The sequence below is a fragment of the Camelus dromedarius genome, chromosome 7 (genome assembly GCF_036321535.1).
Source record: "Camelus dromedarius isolate mCamDro1 chromosome 7, mCamDro1.pat, whole genome shotgun sequence".
In the NCBI taxonomy this organism is placed as follows: Eukaryota; Metazoa; Chordata; class Mammalia; order Artiodactyla; family Camelidae; genus Camelus; species Camelus dromedarius.
In genome coordinates this window covers 69003548-69028089 of record NC_087442.1, presented here as the reverse complement: position 1 = coordinate 69028089, position 24542 = coordinate 69003548, and the positions used below count along the sequence as shown (strand labels likewise).

The window sequence follows — 24542 nt, the reverse complement described above, 5'->3', positions numbered from 1 at the left end:
TAACCTAGATCCTGTTGTATGTTAAGCAGAAAAAGGCAGTGTGGATTTTAAGGGAAAGCTAAATCTGCTGTCAACAATGTCCCTTACACATTCAGGTAAGAATTTTATAAACATATAAAAGAGATGGCTCTCTTTGATATTGAAATCCCAGCATCATTTAAAATTAGTAATTAAATGAGCAAAAGAGATCATCTATATTTATATGAATTTAGGCAAATTTATAAGCATATTGAAGAGACATTTTTGATGGGTCCCCTATGCTAAGAGCCTACATTAAATGCCAAAATAGTTAAAATTGGGTAAATCATCAAAAATAATAAAAATTATACTTCTAATGAATAAAAAATTTACACATATTAATTTATAAAATAACTACTAATTATAATTAGTTTTCAAATGCATATCTTTATTTTTGAATCAATATATTTTAAAATAATAACAGTAACATATGTAAAATGGTATAGAGTTTAAAACAGAATTTATGTGTTGATCCAAAGTACCACAGGAAACTGACAGATCGCCGAGAGGAAGGTGTGGGAGGCTGGGGTGGGAAGTGAAGGGATGTAATTTTCTCTCGTCTAGTTTCTTAAATCATACAGTGACACAAACATTTCTAAGTTAAAAATATTCCTTTTAAGGGCATATAAACAGACTTAAATCTTCCTTACTAATATTAACAGGAAATATTACTAATATTAACAGGAAAACATTTTAAAGATCCTTCTCCTGCATAACATTTTACAATTTATGTTTAGTTGATATATGATGTTTAGGGAATTTCTATGTCATCTGTAAGTAACTTAGTAATAAATATATCACTAAGCTTAGAAAAAATCCTTTTTCTCCTTATTGAAGCAAAAGAGTAGTAGATCTATTTTTATCAAAATGTACCTACATCGTTAGGCAAGAAATCCTGTGCAGAGACTTAGTCTAAGAAAAGGGCATGGATCACTATCACTTCATCTCGTCTTGTTTCCTTAAGTAGTTTTCATTGCTTTCCTAGAAGCACATGGCCGTTCAATTAAGTGAGATTGCGCATTCTACTACATCTTTCGTGGCCTGACATACTTAGGTATTGCTATTGTTCTAGTCTTTAAAATTCTTACATAATGTTATGAAACCAGCTAACATCAAAAGAGTTGTTTTATTTGTTATTTTGTTTTTGGTAATAATAATCTCTTTTCCAAGTGCTTTATAGAAATTTACTTCTACATGGTCCTCATAACAACCCAACAAGGGAGGTACTATTATTATTTCCACTTGAAAAAAGGGGACATGGAGCACAGAGAGCTTACAGTAGCTGTCCACAGCTGCTCAGCTAATGTCCACGTCAGACAGTCAATTCCACAGGCTCATGCTCTTAATCACCATCTCAAAGGTTACAGATGACATCTTCACATGAAAAAATTAAAAGCTAAGCTGTGATATGGCAGGATAAATGTATATCCTATATTCATCAATGCAGTCAATTTTTAAAAATTATTTTGGAAAAACTAAAAATATTAACCTAATGATTGATTTATTTAAGTATGAGGATTGCACTTAATAGAACTAATACTCTGAAAAATACATTTTATTGAAAATTACCCTTGGTTCATCATTTAATTGTTTTGTCTTCTAATTTTGTTTAGCCTAATTTGATTAAAAACTTTACATACTATTTTAATGCTAAAGATAAATATTCTATACATTTTTGATATACTAAGTGCCCACATAATGACAATAATCAATCAAATAAAACAAAACAGATTAAGAAAGATGGACATAACCTTCAGACTGGTTTACTGTATTAATTTGCCAAATGTGCACTATGTACTATGTACAGAGCTGGTATGCAAATGACAGCAGCAGCTACCACGGTTGTAACGAGCGTTTACCATATTATCAGGCACCGTTCTCACTACCTTACATGGACTGTCTCAGGCATCCTAAAGAAAACAGTGTATTAGTTTTAACCCTACTTTACAAATCATAATGGGTGATGAAAATAAGTAAAGTAAATTATCCCCAAAGTCACAAAGCTAGTAAGTGGAGGACCTGGGATACAAACTCATACAATTTGACTCCAGAGCCTGCAAAGCAGATTCATTGAAGAGTTTTTCATTTGGTATATCCTAGAGGGTAAGGCAAAGTGGTAGGCCCTGTGATAAATCCAAAAATGCATTTATGTGCTCTTGAAATTCAAAGGTGGGAAAGATTAAAATCCATTGAGAGAATGGTATGGTTAAGTGAAAAAGATAGTAAATTTAAGGGCAATCAGCACTAATGGAGTCTGTTAGTGTTTAATATTGGAGAGGTCAATTAGGATTAGATGACAAAGAACCTGACAGGCAGCGAAATCTGGATTCAATTCATTTGTAAATTGAGAGATATAAATGATTTTGAATGGGAAAGTATTGTGATAGCCATCAGAGCTGTACATAGGGAGACATCTGCCAGTGGAATCTAAAAAGGAGTAGTATATATGGCTTACTGTGTTAGGTAATCCTACAAAATTAGGCATGAACAATAATTTATTGACTAAAATATATTTTAATCATCAAAAATGGTATGCAGAATAGTTTTGTCCTAAGCTTGCAGACATTATTTCCTGGCATGGTTATCTAACTTGGTATTTGTGAAAACAAACAGCAGACTATATATTCTTATGAGTCAACATTTCTCTTTGACTCAGGATTAATTTTATTGGGCATGCGAAGATTACACTTCAGAAAACAGTTGGGGTAAATATATTAACAAAAATTTTATCAGTGTAAAAACGCAGGTTACTTCAAAACATTTTATCATTTAGATATTACAATATTAGCTTTTGAGACAAAATATGATTAAAACTTTCCAGTCTGAAAACTTCTGAAATTTTCCACTATGAAAGTATTTGTGTCAAGTCAAGATTACATTTAATAATATCGTAAACTTATTCCTTATACTCAGAATGATTAGAATGTAAGAAGTGTTTTTTTTTTTTAAGTCAAAACTATCCATGTTATTAAAATTCAGTGAGATTGCTTGCCATCATTCAGCTTTATCTGGCTAAAATCCTTTAATTCCCCAGCCCCTGCTGTTGGGGAGCTCTAGGCTCATCACACTTAACCTCTGCCTCAGCTTCTCAGAAAAGAATTTGTCTCAGTCCATTCATAGTTTCAATAGTTAAGCAAGCCACACGCAACTGCACACTGGTCCTTTACCCTGAGCACACTAATCTGATTGTTTTCCACTCTACAAACTCTGGGTCAACAATCAAGCTGCCGCCAGAAACTAATTAATTTGCAAACAGGCTTCTGTTTTCACAGAGGGAAAGCTTTTGAGAGCCATGTCAAGAGAGGCCAGTCACACCATGGTTACACGCATTGTCATGGCATCCACTTCTCGGGGTAAATCTCTTGCTTGATGTCACTGCACACATGAACCCAGATTACTCAGTCAGCAGTAAATCCCTATTGAGGCCCATGGAACTCTGAATGTAGTGACTCTCGAAGAGGAAATTAGTATAGACAGGCTCTGTATTCATTAAACGGATGGTGAGATGAGAGAGAGACTAGTGTTAAGAACCACAAGGAAAAAGGGAGGTGGCTTTAATTTAAAAGAATATTCCAAGATATTGTCTCACTTTTATACATTTTCATCGATTTTAATTTAAAAAGTGGGATTTTCTTTAGTAAATGTAATCAGATCCTTAAATGTTATTTTCTACTCTCACCATTCAACTATAAATTCTGAAATAAGAGGTTCAAAATTTGTGATTAATATGCCGTATTTGAGGGTTGCACTTTTTAGTCCATCATTACAGGTGTTAAAATAGCATATCCTAACAATTTTAGTCAGCTACATTTTCACAGAGGTCTGAAAAAAAATCACCTTCCAAACATTGCCATTAATGAGTTAACTTCTATTCCAAAGTTGTATTCATTTTCCTCATTAGTGCAGTACAATTTCAAACAAAATTGGTTAAAAGTGATTACATTAGGCAAAACATGATGCAGAAAATAGGTCCTCAGAAAAGATCAAGTAAAGGTATACTTTGGTAACTTTTGTTTTTTATAAAAAAGGGCATATTTAGTGAGTTTATTGTTTATCATCATTTAAAGAGTAAAATGATTTCAGGGTACATATTTAGTTTTTGAAAAGATTATATTTGTGGGTGATGAACATTCTTTATCAGGATGAAGTTCTTTCTTGGTAATCCATGAGAAAAAAATATAATTACTACATTTAGTTATAGATGTAAGTACTTATCTTCAACTATTACATATCCATGTTTCAGCATAATTTCACCCAAAATAACCAATACTGTAATTTTTATTTATGACTCTATACATTGATACTTCAGAATTGCTAACTAATAAATAGAGAGTAATTCATAGAGAATGTGACTCAAATGTTAAAAAAAGACGCTATCCTTGTTGCTTCTTTCATACAGGATGTTTGTGGTTGCTCTTGTTGCTTTAACTGAATGGTCACACTCAACTTCTAGGATATTCACCTGCTCATAAAACCATAAAATAAGTTTTCTAGAGGCCTTTTTTTCCCCAAAGTCAGCAAAACATTACTAACTTACTTAAGCCAGAGAAATAATTCAAAATGGCAACATTAAGAAGTCTGACATTAATGCAAAACTAGATGATTCATTTTATTTATTTAAAAAAATCCAATTGGATACTCTGATATAGTTCATATCTTTAAAGATGGTAGACTTAAAATAGTATATCAAAAGAGTTGTACAAGTGACTTGGATTAGGTATCTATGCCCACGCAATATTAATTTGTGATCTGAGTTCATTTGCAGTCACATTTCTTGGTTCTATTTTCAAAAAAAAAAATCTTGTGGAGAAATCTGAATCTTTAGAGAACATGGAAATCTCCTAGTGCATGACCACAGAGGAAGCTACGCCAATTCCAGTATGGGCAGGCCAAGCTGGTATGAGTGTTACAAGTGAGAGGAAGCAGAATGATGACTTGCATACCACTTCAGTTACAGAAAAAAACCAAGTGGGTTGGTCTATTCACAAGCACAATCTTTTTAGGAAATTCCACTAAAAGAAAACAGGTCTTCCTGAAATGAGTGGGAAGGCCTCACATTCTGGACACTGTAATTAGGTCTCTTTGCGTGCACTGGGCCTTGGCTCTCTCAAGGATCCATGTGGTTTCATATATTAAACCCAAGTCTGACTGCCCTTTCACCCTGACTCAAATATAATCACTCACAGAATGAGTGTGACCAAACTTACTAAGCGTGCTCCACCCAATGGAAGTGCGATAAAGGATACAGAGAAAATTCACATTTATTGAGTAAGTGCTTACTACATGCCAATCATTTGCTTTCTACACACTGTAATGTAGTCATTTTCCCCCCAACAAATTTAAGAGGTAGGGAGTATTATAATTCCATTAATAATGATGCCCAAGATCAAGTGACTGTAGCCACTCTGAAGACTCGTCTTTCCTTCTGTCATATAGCATTCCAACATTAGTCCAAGACATAAACAGTATTAGAAACAGTGTCAATCAAACAGAAAAATAAATGTAGGCTGGCTATCCAACTGCTCTAATGAATGACTATTATGTACAAGAACTAGGTGACAGTATTTACATAGCAAATGATAACAAACCATTACTTTTATACTAGTGTAAACTTTTTTTTACTATAAATATACAGAGAACAAGTTTTAAGTTTTCCTAATTTTCACAGTTAGTAAACCAAAATTAGAATTGAAGTTTAAAGTAATGTAATACTGAGAGAACCTATGAAGCATAAAAAAATAGTGAATTTGGGAGCATCAGGTCAAATGCATACCTTGTACGTTTTCTGAAATCATAAGTTGTTCTAACATCTAACAATCTTAAACTAGGGGTTAGTATAAATGATGATTTTTAAAAAGCAGTTATTCAAAAAATCAATAGATTTCACCTATCTTATGTTTCTTCATCTAAGAGTGTTACTTATTCTTAATATTTCCTAGTAAAATGAAATGCAATTTAAGCCATTACTGCTACTATTTTAAAAATGTAAGTTTCAGCAAGTAATGAAAATAGTAAAATTCCATTAAAAAGTTTAAATACTTCAAGATCCAATTCTAGACAAAAGTTTTGTTTTTTACCTTTGTTTAGCAGGAACAAAAATTGAAAGTCATCTAAAAGAGGCCAACTAATTTTTTCAAAATAATTGAATTAGTTTGAATTGATTTGATTAAAGTAAAGTAAGTCCTGTGCCAAAATTAATTTTAATAGCCTGGAAGACCTTTCAAAAAGTACCTTACAAGGTAATTTATTACCTCTGGCAGCACAAATGATTCTGTAGTCTCTGCTGATGCCTCAAAACTCATTTATTCTATGAAAGTATATGTAAACATTATGTTTCCAATTTTGCTCTGCAGTGGTGTTTAATTTCACAAAGCTTGTGACTCACACAGTCCCCTGGTTCTATCCTGAATGTGTCTGCATCCTCCATCTTGCAGCAGTTCTGGTTTCTGCACCCTGTCAAGTGTAACCTCTGTGCTAATTTGGCAAAATCAGTTCTCACATTTACTGCTGAGAAACTGATAACTGAGTTCTCAAATGAACTACACATTTACGGAGATGAAGTACAGAGCTGTGGACAATGACTGTTTTCCCACAGTGTAAATTCTTCAGACTCAGCTGTCAACATGTGAGTGTGTAGCACAAAAGCAGCTTTAACTTGACTTTTTTTCCTCCAAGGCCATAAAAATGAAATGGATACTATACTCTCCTTTATGTTATTCCATATTCTAATGAGATTTTCTTTCTCATGGACAGTGAAAGTTCTGTATGCCCTTTAGAGTTCTTAGTAGATCAAAGTCTCATTTTGGCTGAATAAAAAAACATTTTCCCTCCTACATAAATATTTCAATTAGAGAACAGACCAGATAGATATATTGAAAGAATTTTTTTTCTAACTAATTTTGACTCCTTACAAAGCCCAGGTTTAATAATTGACAGTAGATATTCCCAAAACTGTCCCCTGGGATTTTGGACTTTGGCTCTTCATGGCCTTACACAGATAGCCTTATCATGGTCTCAGCATCTTTTCTTTTCCTTGGTGAGGGTTCCTATTTCTCAGATGGTCACCTGGGCACCACTGTAGCTCCTCTATCCCCAGAGGTGGATATCTGACTGTATGTCCAAACCCCTTTGATTACCACAGGGTTTGTATTCAATCATGAATGATCTTAGGCATCATCTACATTTAAAGAACAACAACTGGGAATTGATGTCAAACTTACTGAAAACTTGGGAGAGTAGGAAATAAGGAAAACTTTAAGAAGTGACACTTTTGAAAAGAAAGGGCTAGTTAACAGTGACAAATATCACAGGAGAGTTTGTCTAAATGGAGACTGATGAAAAAGTAGAGAAAGTCATTAGTGACTTTTGGTGGAACAGTTTTATGGGATCGAAGTCAGGTTGAAAGTGGCTAATGGTGGTGAAATGCTGAGAATACAAGTACCCAACCAGGCTAGACATTCAGACATCTAGGGACTTGGTGGTACACCATGATTAAAGGTAGGGGTTTGGATAGGGTAGATGAGCAACTTTTCATGTCAAGGAAGAAATTAGTGGCAAAGAAGAGATAAAGACAGGAAAAAATGTAAATTGGGTAAATTTACAGAAAAAATCAATGCAAAAAAGTCAAAAGTGTCAAAGATCAAAGGCAGAAGGGTCAAGGGTAGAAGGTAAAAGGCACAGCATTTTCACTAATACATGAAAAATAATTGGACAATCAGAATTGTTGTAAAAGGAAAGAGATGCCGACTGAGGCAATTTGAGGTATGCTTTATGTTTTAAATAGTCACTTTAGAGTTGGGATATATCAGAACAAAGACCGTCACACACAACTTACAGCCTACTAAAATTTCAGTGAGGTTCAGCAGCAGACTGTGATTTTTCTCCAACGAACCAATGCAAGATAGAGGGGAAATGAATTTGGGTATCCCTGGAAGAGCTGGAGAAGCAAGTGTGGTAGAAGTTCAAAGAGTGAGACAATCAAGCATCTTACTGAGAACACAGATGGATTGTTTGCCAAGCTTCATCCTTATTAATGAGGCTTGTGAAACAGGGGAAAGTTCATGCATGGGAGTTAGGGACTGGGAAGATGTACTGTACAAGACTGAAGGCAGATAAAAATGGAGTTCATTATCTAACAATAAAAAATAACCATTTTAATACAGTGGGGACCTATCAAAATCTTTGATGAATATGGAAGTGATTAATTTAAAAAATGAAATTCTACACAGAAGACTTATATATGGATTATCTGGTTCAAGAAATGAAAATATTATTTATTTATTTTAAGCATATATATTTTATAATTTTCTCCTATGGTAAATTTATCTATATATTAAAAAGAGAAAGAAAGTAAAAAAAAAAGTATATGCTTATTCAAGTAGTGAAGCCAGCACCTGAAATTCAGGAAACTGGGTTCTTGTTCCAAACCTATTACTGGGTTAGGTGTAATTTAAGGTGAAATATTAACTTTACTTTCCCAACCTATAAAACAGGAGAAAGAATTTTTGAAAGATTTAAGAAGAATCAGATGAAATGATATAACAGTTCCTCGAAATCTCAAAAACACTTTCAATGTAATGTTGTTTTTGTATTATAATTTTTTAAAACATTCAGTAATTTATAAGATGCTCTCAAGGCAACATGAGAGGAGTGGGGGGAAAATACTAAATCATGAGATTTGTTGTGGTGTCCCTGGAAGACAAGATTGGCAAGTCAACTTATCTTTTTCCATTGCCTCTCTTCCGTAGCTCCAGCCCAGATCTATTTCTTTCCATAGTTAACTACTGAGAAACTTTAGTTTTGGCACAAAGCAAACATTTTCCTGAAGTTTTTAATCTCTATTTTCTCTTTTTGCCCCACTTTCTCACACCCACAGCCATGAAGTCACCACGATGAGTTCAACTGCAACTAAATCTCAACTCAAACACTGTCTGCACCATACAGGGAAAGCTCTCCCCTGACTTACTATAGTTGCACGTGTTATTTGGCTGTGCTCATGCACGCACCACTTACCATTGAGCCACCTGGAATCGTGCTGCTCGGTCCTGATTGGGTGGTGATGCCCAAGAGTTCGGAAGATAGCAAAGTCTCGCCCCATAAAATCAGCTGCTGTTCCAGAGTATAGTTCTCCATCTGCGTTGTGAGCAAATAAAACCATATAAACAAACTCTTAATTTAACTAAGGTGATACAAATAAAAGAAAACAAACAAACAAACAGAATGTAAGTTTCACACTGAGGCTGTGTTAAAAAAGAAAACAGAAATGTCCTCTGCATCATTACGCAAAGCTACTCAAGTTTATCCTATGTCTTTCCTGAAGGGAGTATTTTATTAAATGATCATTCACAGATTAAGTATCTCACTACTCACTTAGCACTAACTTTGAAAAACTGAGCAAAATATGATTCTGTGGACACTACTAAATATGAAATTTTATATTTCCTATTATGACCAAAGACAAAGTACAAAATGCAAACCATATTTATCACATTCTCTGCTTTTGTATGTTCAAAGTTACTTTGGTCCCAATATCCTTATTAGGGTAAAGTTTCATTGTAAAACTTGCTCATAGTTTTGATTTTAATGGATATTAAATTTCTAATATACTTCCTTTTTAGTGGAATCTAAATTAACGAGATCTTGTTATAATTTAGAAAAGACTAATATTTTCCTTGCCAAGATTTTTCTTGCCTTTCATTTTTAAATACAGCAAGTGGCAAAAATATTCTAACTTGGTATCATATAATCCAAAATCAAGTTCATCACATAGACTTAGATATAAAAGAAACATGTTTGAAGAAAGAGAAATTTTGATAAACAAAGGCCATAATCACTACAGCTCAAGATTTTGTTATGCTTTTTGACTTATTTCTACTTAAACTGAATTAACTCTGGTCAGAGTTTTATTAATGGAAGAATCATAAGCAGAAGGTTAGAATGGAAAGGAAAAGGAAACAAGGAGAAAGAGAAGCTAATATTTACTGAATACCATTTGTGCTTGCCAGGCAGTCATGTGCTGGCTTGACATTTTCAAATTATCTCATTTAGCTCTGTCAACAACTCCACGACGTAAATGTATCCCTATTTCACAGTTCAAGAAACCCAAGGTTGCTCAGCTAATGACTAGGCAAGTCAAGGTGAAAGTTCAAACTCAGGCCTGTTTAATCCAAGTCTCTTATACTAAATACATATCATACAACCTTTCAATAAGCCCAAGTTTGTAAGAATGACATTTTCCTTCCTTTAAACAAAAAGCGCCTCATATTATCCCATTCAGAAAACACATTATTGCCTGCTTGCTTACAGTGAATTATCAGCAAAACAACAATTAATGCAACATTTTCTCCAATAATCTATCATAGTAACAGTAAAACTTAATGCTATCGCATTGATTATTTGGATATGTTAATGTTTCTGAATTCACTGGCTTGAAAAGTACTCAAAAATAAAATAGGCATAGATAAAGTATAACTTAAACATCTGTATACCACTATCATTTCCAAAGGACTCTAGTATGTATTAGAGAAACCAAAAACTTTCTGTTCACCTTCAGCTATAAATACCTTTGGGAAAGTCATATTAATCTGATCTTTATGATACTCTTTGTTCACATTCTCAATTCTCACTTGTAAATAAGGGGCTTGGAAATGAAATTAGACATTTTCAGTGACCCAACCCAAATTAATTCCTTTGGTAGAACTATGGTTCTCTGATGTTTCTGAATTCACCAGGCTTTGGTGAACTTCCAAAGCACTGCAGAATAGCTACATAGAATTACTAAGCAACTGCAGGTTATAACTTTAAATATTAATGGAAAGACAACTTATCTTAGAGGCTGAGTTTTAAAAATTGATCACTTATTTTGAATTGTCAATCAAGACAAATAAAAACGATGGCTTGACAACGTATTAAGTACAATTTACTATCTAAATTAATGGTACTCATATGATACAAATTGTTGTACTATGTTATCTCTGGGATTCAAAAGCATCTTGTCTTCTCTTCACTTAATTAAATACTAAGTTCAAATCTGACTTGCTCTTACCATACTATGCTGCAATAATGCTTTATCTGCCTAAAAGATAAAGAACCCTTTTCTAAAAGCACAAAACCACTATGAATAAGCCGTCCATAAATTTCAATCGTACTTTGAAATATTTTAATGCCTTTGGTCTCCTTAATTTAACCTACATTCCATCACTGTAACACTTTTATTGATATTTTATTTTTTACAGATAATTAATTTACTGATAGATGCAATGACTTATTTCCTTGAACTATCTGAATAAGACACAGTTTAAAATGTGTTATGAAATCAGCTTAAAATGTTCATACCAATTTCAAATATTTTCATGTTGGAACAGCTATCATAGGATGACTTCTGTCCTCTTTATCTTGAAAATCAAAAGCATTAAATTATTAGTTGAACTTCACTGCCCACCCTGCCACATGTTAGGTGATAAAAATCAGGAAAGGTGACAATCGAACAACCAAAAGGTGAAAACTGAGCAGTTTCATGTCAGAGTGTAGTCAGACCAGGCCTAACAGGAGGTATAACCAGAAACAGAAGAGTGAAGAATGCCATCAGTTGGGGCGAACTGGCAATTGCCAAGGCTGGGAGAGTTTAGGGTATTAATGCCAGCTGCTGCTTTCCGCGCGAAAAATGCCGGGTCTGGTGGCTGCCAGCCCTAACATGTCTGGTCGCAGGAGAAGAAGCTGCTGAAGCCCTGCTGTGCCTGCCGGGAGACCAAGAAGATGTGTGATGTGTGCATCACTGAGAAAGGAGAAGAGCACTGTGGACTCCTAATTGAGGCCCACGAGGAGTGCAAGAGAGCCCTGGGATTTAAGATATGAAATGGTGGTCTGCTCTGGGAGTGAATGATTCCTGAAAAATGAAGATTCAGTAACTTGGGAGTTCTTTGCTGAACTCTGATAAATAAAAAAGTATTTACAATTTATTAAAAAAAAAAAAAGGAAAATATCCCTGGTCAAAAAACAAACAAACAAAAAAAGAATGCCATCAGTCAATCTTTTTTCTTTCATGTAGTTTGCTTCATTGTAAATAAAATTCATAATTGTGGTTGCTATTATAATATAAACTCTATTCTAGATAGAGATGAAATTACAAAAACTACAACCAAAGAAATACTATTTGGATATTGACAGGTATTTGTTTCTCATAATCACTTGATTAGTTATTTTATAACATAACTAATTTTTTTATCCACTCCCATGGGAGGAAGGCAAAAATCAATATAAATGAAGGCAAAGGCAGAAAGACTGATTTTGTTTCTCTTTTGACAACAGTTAAGTAGGTGACTCAGAGAATGTAGAAAAGTTCATAAATGGAAGAGCTACCGACTCAACTTACTACTGAAAACAGAATTTAGAGAGAATTCACTAAAAAACCAAAGGAAGGTTTCAGTTAAGGCACCAGTCGCCTCCAGTCATAGGAAATTACCTCCTACTTAAATATTATTTTTAGCAAGCGTCAACATGATATCTATGAGCTGGAGGGCACCAGATGATTAGGTGACCATAAGGGCACATTCTCATATAGTCAGTGCTCAATATCAGTAACCATTCCTTGACTCCAGGCTTTAGATAGAATTTTCTGCTGAGATGTCTACAGGATTCTTATCAGGACTGATTCCTCCAGAAATTGTATGACATATTTGTCATTTGGTCCAAATGTATATAGGTGACAGAGTATCCTACTCTTGAATTCTCTTTAAGCAGATATATTGTATCAACTCAGAGTATATTTCATTTCATGTAATTGTGCTATTACCATTCTTTATTAAAAACTTATTACATTCTATGGCTAACATATATACTTTTGGATTTTCCATATTTACTAAAGAAAAGATGGCATTTGTCCATCTTTATTAAGTTGATGACAGAATATCAAGGAATTGTTATATATACCAAAAAGTGGTTATGGATACTCTGTCCAACAAAGTTTTGAAGTCTTTCTACAAAAATACCATATAGGCAGCATGATGTCTCAAAAATAATACATCAAACTAAGATAAATTAGTGCTGATAGATGTAACTAACAAGCTAGAAATTTTCAAATATGAACGTTGCTATTTCAGTCAGTACACTGCCATTCTTTCTTAGCTGTAAGCTTTCTTAACTATCTCAAAGGAGAGCATTCTTCACAGAGATGAACAGAAAGTTTAGTGACCTGCATTCCCACTATGGCAGCGTTACCTGAGAAGCATGTTAAAAACCAAAGTTCACGTCTACTCTGTGCTTTCTGTTCACAGCTCAAAACAAAGTAAAAATGTGGCTTAGGTCAGTTAATGTATTAGATTACAATTCCTAAGAAGGGTGTGGTGAGAAGAAACAGAAAATGGGGAGAAAAAAAAAAAAACCCAAAAACTTTCCTGAGGAAATCACAGCATTACTAACACAGGTGTAAAGTGTGACATGGATGTGAGCAAAAATCAAACAAACCTAAAGACCAAGCCATTATGTTGTTAACACCTTAAGCAAATCCTATTCGCAGGGTAGCAGAGTGATTAGAAACAGAGGGAAAAAAATACGGGTCTCTCCCTCTCTTCTTAGACACATACACACACATACACACCAGACACAGCACGGATAAAATCACTTCTTGAGAGAGTAAGGGTATGGGAATAATTTTACATTTTTAAGTTTGTTAAGCACATTCTCTGTACCAATAAATATGCTGGGTTTGTTACTTACATTGTTCTTTTAAAACTAACATTTTTGAGTAGTTAATATATGCAAATGATACAAAATTGAAAATATAAAATTTATATGGTACCAAATCTTCTCCTAGCCTCCCTACAGGCAACCACTATTATCAGTTCTTTTTTTTTTTTTCATTATTAGTTTCTATTTCCACACATATTCCAGAAATATGTGTACACCCAAACGTAGTATGCTTTTACGTTCTTATTTAATTGACACAACAAACTAGTGGAATTAACATGACCATGCCATTTTACACTGAGGCTCAGAGAGGTTCAAATAATTTTCTCAATTATAGTTAATTAATTTGGGGAGTGCCTTGTTTGCTCCAACACCTAGTAAGAGCACATTCTAATGTCAAATTATGTTCTTTCCTGAGGCATGACAGAATTCTAGCTTGGAAAAATAAAACATGGCTAAAAGTCCCAGACACCCTGAAACAGAACTTCATAACATCTCTTAGTGATGGAAAATATTAGCACAGCAATGCCTGGAGAAGACTTCAATGAGGAAATAAAACTGCTTTCAAGTTGACTATTCCTTTCACATCATGAAAATGTGAGACGATAGTTAAGAGTGGAAAACATTGGGTTTTATTCTTGTGTGAGGTTCACACATGGCATTTATTCTGAGCAGGGGAGCAAGTGCTATTTTTAATATAAAAATTTTTAAGCAGAGTCAAAAAATATTTAGAGGTGGGTAAAATAAAAAATAGTAAAAAATAAATATGGGAGCAATTTCATATTAACAAAATCTTATTAAAAGAGACTTGAAAAATTAACTTCACTATGATGATTTGTAAACCTTGGGACATATTACAGGATTTGGAGGCTTAACTCAGTAACTATTCACTGCTCAGGAAAGATTCCATATTTTCTGTGGTCATTAGCTTAAAAACCCAAAGCATTTTGGAAAGAGGTTATACTAAACCTTGATAGATTCTATAAACCAAAATTTTAAGCTGTTATCTGGTTTTGAAATTGCTTAATAGAGGGATAGGTGATACAGAAAGAATCTGATGTCAAGGTCCATCTAGCCAGTTTGTCAGTGTTTTGAGATAAAGGTGAAATTTGACTTCCCAGTATTGGGGAAGGAAGCAGCTTGGAAGCACCAGGCAAATTTCTCCTACGTGCGGAAATAAGAAGAATATATTCAAACTCTTTTGGGCGAACAGGCTTTTGCAATAGCTATTTTTTAATATACAATGTACAATCTGTATAACTCAGTAACAGTTGTTACAGTTGTATGTAAAAGTCTGGGAAGTGCTGAAGAAAATATTTATGTTAAAAGAACTCACTCTAGTAAATTAGTAAGCCATATTTTTAAAGCAGCAGAAGAGAAAATGCCAAGAAAAACCCAACAAGGGGAATTAAATTTACCGTGAGAGAAAGAATTTATAGCACAGTTATAAAAGAAGCAAATAACCTCAATAAAGGAAGTCACAGCTTTTGAATTAAAATGGTGTTGCAGATATTGTGAGAGATTTTAGCAGTTCGTATGGCCTGCTCATTTTTCTGTATCTTGCTATTCGACTGGCTCAGAAATTAATTTATCTCAGCTTGAATAATCTTCCTCGTCAATAAGCATTAAGTAACTCTGAAAGTTACTCAATTATTTTACAGTATTGGCTAGGTGAGATCTGGACTTCCATCTAAAAGCTGCTTCTCTGAAATAGCTATTGTTCTTTTTTAGCCATACATCCTCATTTTCTTTTTCTTTTCACAAACCTATACAACTTTTTCAAAGACATTCTAATATAAAACCAAAACCATGGCGTTTCGTATTTTTTGTGGACGCTGCGTGGTTGCATTTCATATGAACTATGTAATCCTTACTTGTCATCTTCCTTTCTCAATGGAATATTAAAATAAATAATGAAGCAAATCCCTCCTGAGAAACATACCACAAATTAAAGCTGCTCTAGGCACAATTTTACATACTACTTTTTGAGGAATATCTATTTTTTTCCACTGTGCAATTTAAATAAGTATAGGCTTCAAGTTGAGACAAAGTAGGACTCCTCCCCTCTGTTTAAGACCATTTTCAAATTTCTGCGTGTGCACTTAAGGAAGTCACACTTAAGTAATCACTAGGCCATCTGTGAATAGGAAAATTATAAGTGTGTTACATTTGCTGCATTCCTTCAGGTCTTAAACTTTTGTTAAAGTGCTCCATAAATGGATCAAATGGACTGAAATTGTCTACATTTTGAAAGCAATAGAGATAATTCATGCTGTAATGGTTTTATTCTTAATAGAACAGGGATTGGTGAAATAGTGATAAACACTAGAGGATACTGGAAAAAATACATCTTCAGAGTTAATGTTGTCAGTATGACTGGAGTTTTATTTTGTTGAATAGAAAAAAAGCTATTTTTTAAAAAGAAAAAGACTTGCAGAACTTCAGAAACTTACTACACATCAAATAGTAGCCTAAATTTACTTTAAAAAGCTAGATGTATTATTCAAAATTTAATTAGAAATGTTACACTTGAAAAGTTTCACTATTATTTTTGTTGTTTTATCAAATAATTACTTTCTATATTTTATTAAAAGGAAACAAAAGGAAAAAGAAAAGGAAACAAAAAGGTACATAATTTCTACATGATTATATAAAAACATATATTCAGGAATAGGATAACAACCCAGAATCTTCTGTGTTCTATTGCTGGTATAGTCAAAAGTTAAAAAAAAAGAAAGAAAGAATGAAAGAACGAAAGAACGAAAGAAAGAAAGAAAAAGAAGAATTGTTTAATGATGTATTGCTTTTTGTGTATTATTTTAATCCCAGTCCAGAAGTGGTTAAAAAAAAAAAGGTGGAAAGAATTCTTTATCCTCCAATATAAACTAAAGTTTTCTCCTTCTTCTTCCTACTTCTATCCTTTTGAACTATGGCTAATGAGCATTCACCACCCATATGCAACGTTGAAGAAAAAGAGGAAAGAAGAAATCTAGGAAGGAAAATGGTTAAAGAAAAGGGGAGACGAAATACATTAACTGTTCTGTTAGATTAAAAAGAGAATAAGCCCCAAAGTCAAAAAAGATGAATAAGAAGGACTTTTTCAGCTCAAGGTAACACAAAGGGACCTCTGTCAAGTGTACCCTTTAGTTGGATTGTGCTGATTAAGTTGTCCAAATATTGAGAGTGTGACAAATCTTGGAACTACAATTAACAAGATAGAGTAAATCTCATTCTTTCCTTCTGACTTGTCAAAATTCCCCCTTGAAATGCCTCTTTCAAAATATGAAAATCAAAATCATTTTTTTTTACAAAACAAAAATTATAAAAGGTCTAGTGGGATCATAGAGTGATTTAGGGAATTTTAAAGATACTATTCAACCATTTTGATTAAAAAGAACCATAGAGTAGATAGTTCAAAAATCAAAGCAGCACTTAGTGTTTCTTACTCATTTTCAAAATATTTGAAAATATCTCAACTGACATACTCATAAAATATTTCATGATTAATAATGGAAAATCTTGATATATAAGAAGGAACATGCAACCTGGCTATTATTTATAGAAAATTCATTGTTTAACTGATTGCTGAGTAAGTACCTATTAAAAGAGATGCCGTCAGCAGTTTAGGGTCATAAGGACTCTTCCCACGGCCATTTTCAAAATGCGAGTCTTCCAGCTTAAAAATGTTGTCCTGTAGAAAAGAATAAGAAGAATTCAATTTATTTATAATAGAAAGTATTTTAACATGCCAGTTAACCAAAGAGAGGTTCAGATTTCTTCTGCGCTATCGAGGAGTATTACTATTTGTGTAAACTGTAGAGAGAACAAAGTAACTTAAGTGGAATAAAAACTAGCTCTAATTAGCCAAATATTTATTTAGCTTGGTGATTTTTTAGTAGCATTTAGCATGTTGCAAATAACAACGTATAAATGAACTTTACAGAACAAAGCATGTCACGATAAGGGTAGAATAATCATTTTATCACAGTGGTATGCCAAGAGCTACCCTAATGGCTCTTGAAAGAAAGAATGTTAACTTTAAACAAAATGACTCATTTACTTCCTTCACATGGTGAAAAAATAGCAACTCGCTATATTAAATGTCTGCAAGAAGATACACTATCTCAATTTTCTGCATGTACTTTCCAGAAGGAAATGTTAAATACCCGTAGCAGTCACATCCTTCACTCCATCATTCTTACTACTTTGATGCTTACAAGCTTCTCAAGAATTTTTAATTACTCAGTTTGGAAAGTGGAAGGTACCTGAAATTATCCTTATCAATTTCTCTAAGTGGAAAATATCAAACTGTTTATTAGGAAAGGTGTGCCTGGAGATAATGTCCTTAGGACAAGCACAGAGGTGACACATTTTTATCACAGGCACGTCTATTCAGTTGAGGCTCAAGTATCTAGAAATAGGAATGAACATTTGACTATGGTAGAAACTAAGCCAGAAAGCGCTGCAACCGAAGCCTTAATAAGGAGGTAACTAACTCATGCCTGAGACCCTGCCCTCAGGATGTGTCTAGCTACTGCAACTTTTATATGACAGTGGAGTAATCTGAGGTGTTTCTGAGCACTCTTTTCAGAACCAAGTGTTCTGGAAATTAATTAGGTCCGAATATGTATGCTTTTTCCAGTAGCCCATTAACTTGTTCACAGACTGAAATAAAATAGCTTTTTTTGGCAATTTCTCTACTATTCACATAAAAGCATTTTCTATATTCTTAGAATGGTAAATGGTGTTCATTTTATGGCCAATATGGATCACTTTATTTAACATTTAATATTTGTGATGGAGCTAATGGCAGAGTTTCAAGTTATGACTCTTGAAACTCATCTGAGTTAGGGAGGAAGACTGAAAAGGGAAGCAAACAAAAGTGTTCTCCGTTTTTATTACTGTGAGTGAGAATTACCGAGTCTATTTCTCCTTACATTGATTTCTGTACTTGGTAATTAGCTGTCCCCTAGCAATGCTGGTTCTTTAGCTGAGTTCTAAAATTTACACTGTGAAAAATTTATGGGGTTTCTCAGAATTGTGCTAAGTAGTAGCAGGAAGGGCAGTGAGTCAGAAGTCAGGCCCATTTGGGTCAATGATTAGCTCCCGTTCCGTGATCACCAGACACTTGGGTTCCTAAAAATCAATGCTGATAATGATATTTAATCTCAAATGTTTACCTACTGAAATAAAGTATTTTTAAAACATCAAAATAAATAACAGACAAAATTTATTTTTATTCTATTAATACTGCTTATATTATCACTACAACAAAAGAATATGAGCATTTAATACAAGTCAATACCATTGCTGTAAACTTCCCTAGCATAATTTAAAAGAATATTACTTAAAAACATTTACATAAGTCACTAAATTATAAACTTGTTTACAAATACAAATTTATCATAGATGCTTGAATATTAAAATTATGTATGAAATTTATTGTCATTTACTAAGAAAAAGCATAGGAGAAATCTTAAGAAATGTTTAGATATATTCTGACAGAAATTAGGAAAAATCCAGAAGAAATATGCTCAGTAAATGATATACACCCTACTGCCAGAATGATAGAAAATATTAAAATCTGTCTATGTTACTATGCCTCACAGGTTAGAGGAAGCAGCAGGGAAAAGTGGTGGTGTGGCTGAAAAATCTGTTATTATTATAAATTTCTTGTCCACATCAGACATTCTACAATATTGACATAGATAGAGGAGTTATCTCTCCAAATACTGAGATATTTGATGTCTCAGATCATGTGTCCAAGTTAATATGACAACACTAAGGTATATGAAAAGTACTTCCAACCTTGTGTTTAACATTTGATTTACAAGGTATAGGATTAGACTTCACAGGAAGAGATGTTAAGCATGTCAGTTATGGTTTAAGAGAAGATGAAAAACTATCCTTTGCCATGGTGTCAGGTAATGTGTTCAAAGCTGGCCTCCTTTTCCTTTCCTTCTTTTTTCCTTTAAATGAAACTCTTGCCCAAATTTCTGGGTATCTACCATGTAATTATCCTACATTCTTATATGATTCTACTGAAGGGTAAAACACTGAATTTCCTTTCTGGCCTAGTGAGTTGGGGGCATGGAACAAATATAATTTGATTTCTGAATAAGTAAGTAAAAGATATTTCTTACATACATGTGTTTGCAGTGTGAAATCCATACCAGCCACAACATAGTAATGGAGTCCAAGGGTGTTGAAGTTAGACAGAAACGGGTATTATCCCTGGCTGTGCCTTTTGTAACTCTGGGCCTCAGGAAATCCTTGAACCTTTCTGAAACTCAGATCCCTCATTTATAAAAGGAGGATAAGAAAATCTCAGAGAGTTGATTGTGACTATTTGTTGCAATAATGTATATAAAACAATACTTTGTATGCCCTCAAAAATATCCATAAATTTCTTTTTTTTGTTGTCACAATAAAATCATTCTTGCCTATACTGATCAATGTATTTCATGCCACAGTGGAAATGCCTGCCTATATTTTCATCAGTGGAAATTAAGACAGGTGTTTAAAAAATATATAAGTATTTTGGACTCCTAAAATGCACTGAAAATTGTTCTTTCCTATAGATAACCCAGAGTTCAGTTCCAAAGCTTTTCTGACAAAAAGTCATTAAATATAATATGTATAAAAACTCTCAATTAAAAAAGACTATCCTTTTAATATGTCTGATAAACTTAATGTGATCGATATTGAGACATGAAATTGCTATTTCTCTTATCTTGTGAATGACACCTATCAAAAGTGTGACAACACTGACTCTTTGTAAAAGAACCCTGCCTTAATATAATTGTGCATTCTATGCCGTCATATGTAACATATCACGTAGACAGCTGTTGGCTGTACTTGGAATGCTTTTTGAAATCTGCTACTCAATGATTTTCTGTTTTAAAGAGTTTAAATAGATCACATATGCAAGTAATAAGACCAAAAATCTTAAGACCAATGTACACAAGTAAACTTCCTAGCTTATATGTCTTACCTGAACTGAAATGGTTTTCATTTTTAGTAATACATGAACAGAAATCTAGCTGCATGAATTCTAATTTGCTTTAGCAGATACTTTGAGCATATCATATGAGTTATTATGCCATATTTTATTACATGATTGCATCAGTTTTCAGCAATTATTTTTAGCTTTCAAGACCACTCTTTCCCCTTTGTCTTCTGGATTTCCTGAATGTTATTGGGCTGTGGAGACGTAAGGCATTAGAGGAAATAATAACTGTGCTAATGTCTAATCCAAAGTCTTATAAATTATAAACCATTGGTGACATCATGGCAATAAATTTCCCAAATCTCAATCTTGTCCAAGTAATAAACGTAGGTAACAAAGTTACAATTTTAGTTGTTTCATTTAATGATTAAAACATAAATGATGTTTGTATAAAATAAAAGAAAAAGAAAAGCCTACATATATATGTGATAGAATAATCACTTTGGGTGGGAAACTACATAAAATTAATCAAACCCAGTACTTGGATAGAACTAAAAAACATATATTATTGTGTTTTTTCAAATTGTTCTTTCTCCTCTCCTGCTCTTTACAAAGACACTTTGTTTGTCAGTTATAAGGAATTATCAAGTATTCCCTGGTCATACCATGCTTTTTTTCATCTCTGCCTGAACCAGCCCCAGCCCACCTGTCCTCAACTCCAGGGTGAACTTCCTTTCCTTTAAGACCAAATTCAGAAGCCACTTCCTAGGAGAAGTCTTCAGAGCTTCCTGGAGATCTAATTTATTAGTTTCCTTTGTGTATATCCTAATTAACAATAGTGCACAGGTAATGACAATACTGGGTAAAACTACTGACTTCAGCAATGAAGGGATGTAATAGGATCTCACAGGAAATATTGTGGCATACTGTATTTTACCCAAAGGAAATCCATTTGGATCAAATTCAACTGTAATTTACTTCTCTTAAAAAGGTGACTCTAGATCTATGCTGTGCAATACGAATAGCCATGAGCTACATATCGTAATTTAATCAATTAAAATTAAAAATCCTATTTCTCAGTTGCACTAGCTACATTTTAAGAGTTCAGTAGTCACAAGAGACTTGTGAATAAAACACTGCAAAGATGGAAACACTTCCACTGTCACAGAGGTTCTACTGGACAACACAGCTCTAGATCCTATTCCCTTTGCAGCAAAGAGTAGCCCTGGAAGTCAGAGGATCTCTACGGAAAGAAAACTTGTCATCACACCACAAGTATAGTTGAAAAAGTCCATGAAATCCACAAGAAAGATTACACTAAAAACCCTAGTTTTTGGTTTTTATTAGCCAAGGGTCTACCCTTAAGTAATATTCAATGGCAGGACAGATGAACAAATACATGTTCTGTATTTTCTTATATGCCATTCTTCTTCCATTCAAATTACTTTTCCCTATTCCATGCAAGTAACACATTTTCCTCATTATTTAAAGTTTAAGTCATAATACTCAGTCCATTAAATGTTCATTAATTTTCCCCAACAGAAAAAAATGTTTTCTCCCTGGAACTTGCATACCACTCTATTCATAGCACCTTTGTGCCAATTGTTACCTTCAACTTTGATATTCAATAATGCATGTCATTCTTTTTTTCTTATGTAATACTTTTGAGGTGAGGGAAAAATCTTATGCACTATATTTCTCTCACATATTAAGATAGAACTTTTCACTGAGTTAAAGCTCAGTGAAAGAAAGAATGAATAAACGAGTGACCATGTGACTGAGTGGAAGAGGTGCTTTAGAAAAACTATATTTAAGGAATAGCAAGGGCATAGCACTGACCTCTCGGAGCTAAGACATTAGGGATATGACACAGATAGGAACACAGTTGTGCATAGAGGCCAGAATACAAAATTCAAATATTAAACCTAGTTTTAAATAGGATTTTAAGGAACATGAGTCTAACTTCTTGTAGTATATGTCACTATTAATAGATTATTGATATAGTTATATACTTCAAATATGAGTTTACTCTTATTATAAAATATAAAACCAAGATTTAATGATAAAGAGTATAATATTATAGTCCCTTTGTTTTTACATCCTTCTTCGTCATTAATTTTCTTTGGGCTTTGTAATTCTGCAGTTATTATTAATATTAAGCTTGTTAATAAATATTAGTCTTCTCAATAGAACCATCTTCATTGAGAGGTAAAGTTATCAAAACACTCCTTTGCAGAACTTCAAAAATCTTTCTGATCAAAGTAATACCTCCATCATTCCAGTATAACTCCTTTACCTGACCATTTTCATCAATAAAAGTTACTCCAAATATCTCTGGGATATTGGCGAGTGGGAATATCAAACTGTAAAACTGGGCTTTTACCAAATGCAATTTTCTACTTATAAAAATATAAAATTTCGACTTATAAAAGTACAAAATTAGGATTTGCATTTTTTATTTATTTTAAAAACAACCTAATTTATATAAGTTTTCTGAAATACTATACAAATATTAATTGGCGCAGTAAATATACATTAAGCTGTGACTATGTAAGAGTTATGTTTGGAATAAGAAGGTGAAAGGTATCAAGGAGCATACAAGAATTTACAACAAAAATTATATAACAATATTACAATGTTCATGAAGTATTTGTTAGCTATTTCACTTAACATTGAACATATACTAAGTGCTAATGATGCCTTAAGAGTTAATCTGTATATTTTCATTTATTCTGCAAACAACCTTACTATTATTATGCCAGTTTTACAGATCAGAAATGAAGACATTTTCCATATAATACTCAAAGTCATAAATATAATAATTGATGGAGTAAAAATCTGATAACAGAACCATCTCTTTCCAAATCCATGTTTTCAACCACTATATGAAAAAGTGGGTTTACCATAAATATTATGTCAGATGTACACTATAATAGTAGGAACTGGAAACCACAGGAGTTCAAAATGGGGGCTAGATAATTTTCTGTTTCACATATAAAGAAAGGCTTCATTTGATTTAATCCTATAAAGATGTATTTTGGTAGGAGGTGAGTGTATCTGTGAGTATACACGTGTGTATGTGTGTGTGTGTGTGTGTGTGTGTGTGTGTAGTGGTTGTGGGTGCAGAGGCCCAGAGGACCTCAAAAAGAGAGGGGAGAGGAAAGCACAGCGGCAGATCATTCCATCTAGAGGAAACTGCATGAACAAAACCCCCTCAAAATAAATGTAACTCATATGATAACATAAAGTTGAGTTTAAATAGTGAAGACTACATACATATATTAAGAGATAAGGTAGATAAATAAATTTGGAATCACACTGTGGAAAATTTCCTGTGCCAGAATAAGCAATTTAGTCTGTATTCAGAAGGTGTCAGTGATACAGTGGCAACTTTAGCTGGAGAACAATAGCATCAAAGAGATGTATTATGATGAATCTGATAGTGACGCGTAGGATGATTAAGAGACACATGAGCCTGGTGGCAGGAAAAGAACTACTGCCATAGCCTGGGGAGGGGAGAGTTAGGTCTTCTTATACATTATGGCAATTTAAAGGAATTTTTCATGTTGTGCGTTGTGATGGTCAAGTACTTTAGCTTCTTTGTAGCTCACGTTTCTTAAGTTCTGTGGCATCAAAATTCCCTTGATATTTAAGCAAAGCTATGGATTCTTTCCTCCAGAAAACTGACGCTAAGCATACATATACTTTATAAGCAATCTTTAGGGTTTATTGATTTTATGTAGTCACGGTAAAAGTTTCCAAATAAGTTATTCTACAAAGACCTTTCCACTTCTAACATGGTGTGATTCTATCATCCGAGTCCTCTGAACTTGGACAGTTGCTTCTGCTGCTCTTTGTCCCCGTCCTTCAATATAAAACAGGGATTATCCAG

The 24542-nt window shown here is 33.5% G+C and overlaps 1 protein-coding gene and 1 pseudogene across 1 annotated transcript in view; one reads left to right on the top strand and one right to left on the bottom strand.

Moving 5' to 3' along the window:
* Positions 1-24542, bottom strand: part of SEMA3A (semaphorin 3A) — a 237511-nt gene that overhangs the window by 69653 nt on the left and 143316 nt on the right. The window contains exons 6-7 of the mRNA XM_010977990.3: positions 17299-17392; positions 9031-9150 (exon numbers count right to left, since the gene is read on the bottom strand). Of these exons, the coding sequence (XP_010976292.1) occupies positions 9031-9150; positions 17299-17392 (214 nt within the window). The remainder of the gene's footprint in view (positions 1-9030; positions 9151-17298; positions 17393-24542) is intronic.
* Positions 11681-12004, top strand: LOC105087347 (cytochrome c oxidase copper chaperone-like; annotated as a pseudogene).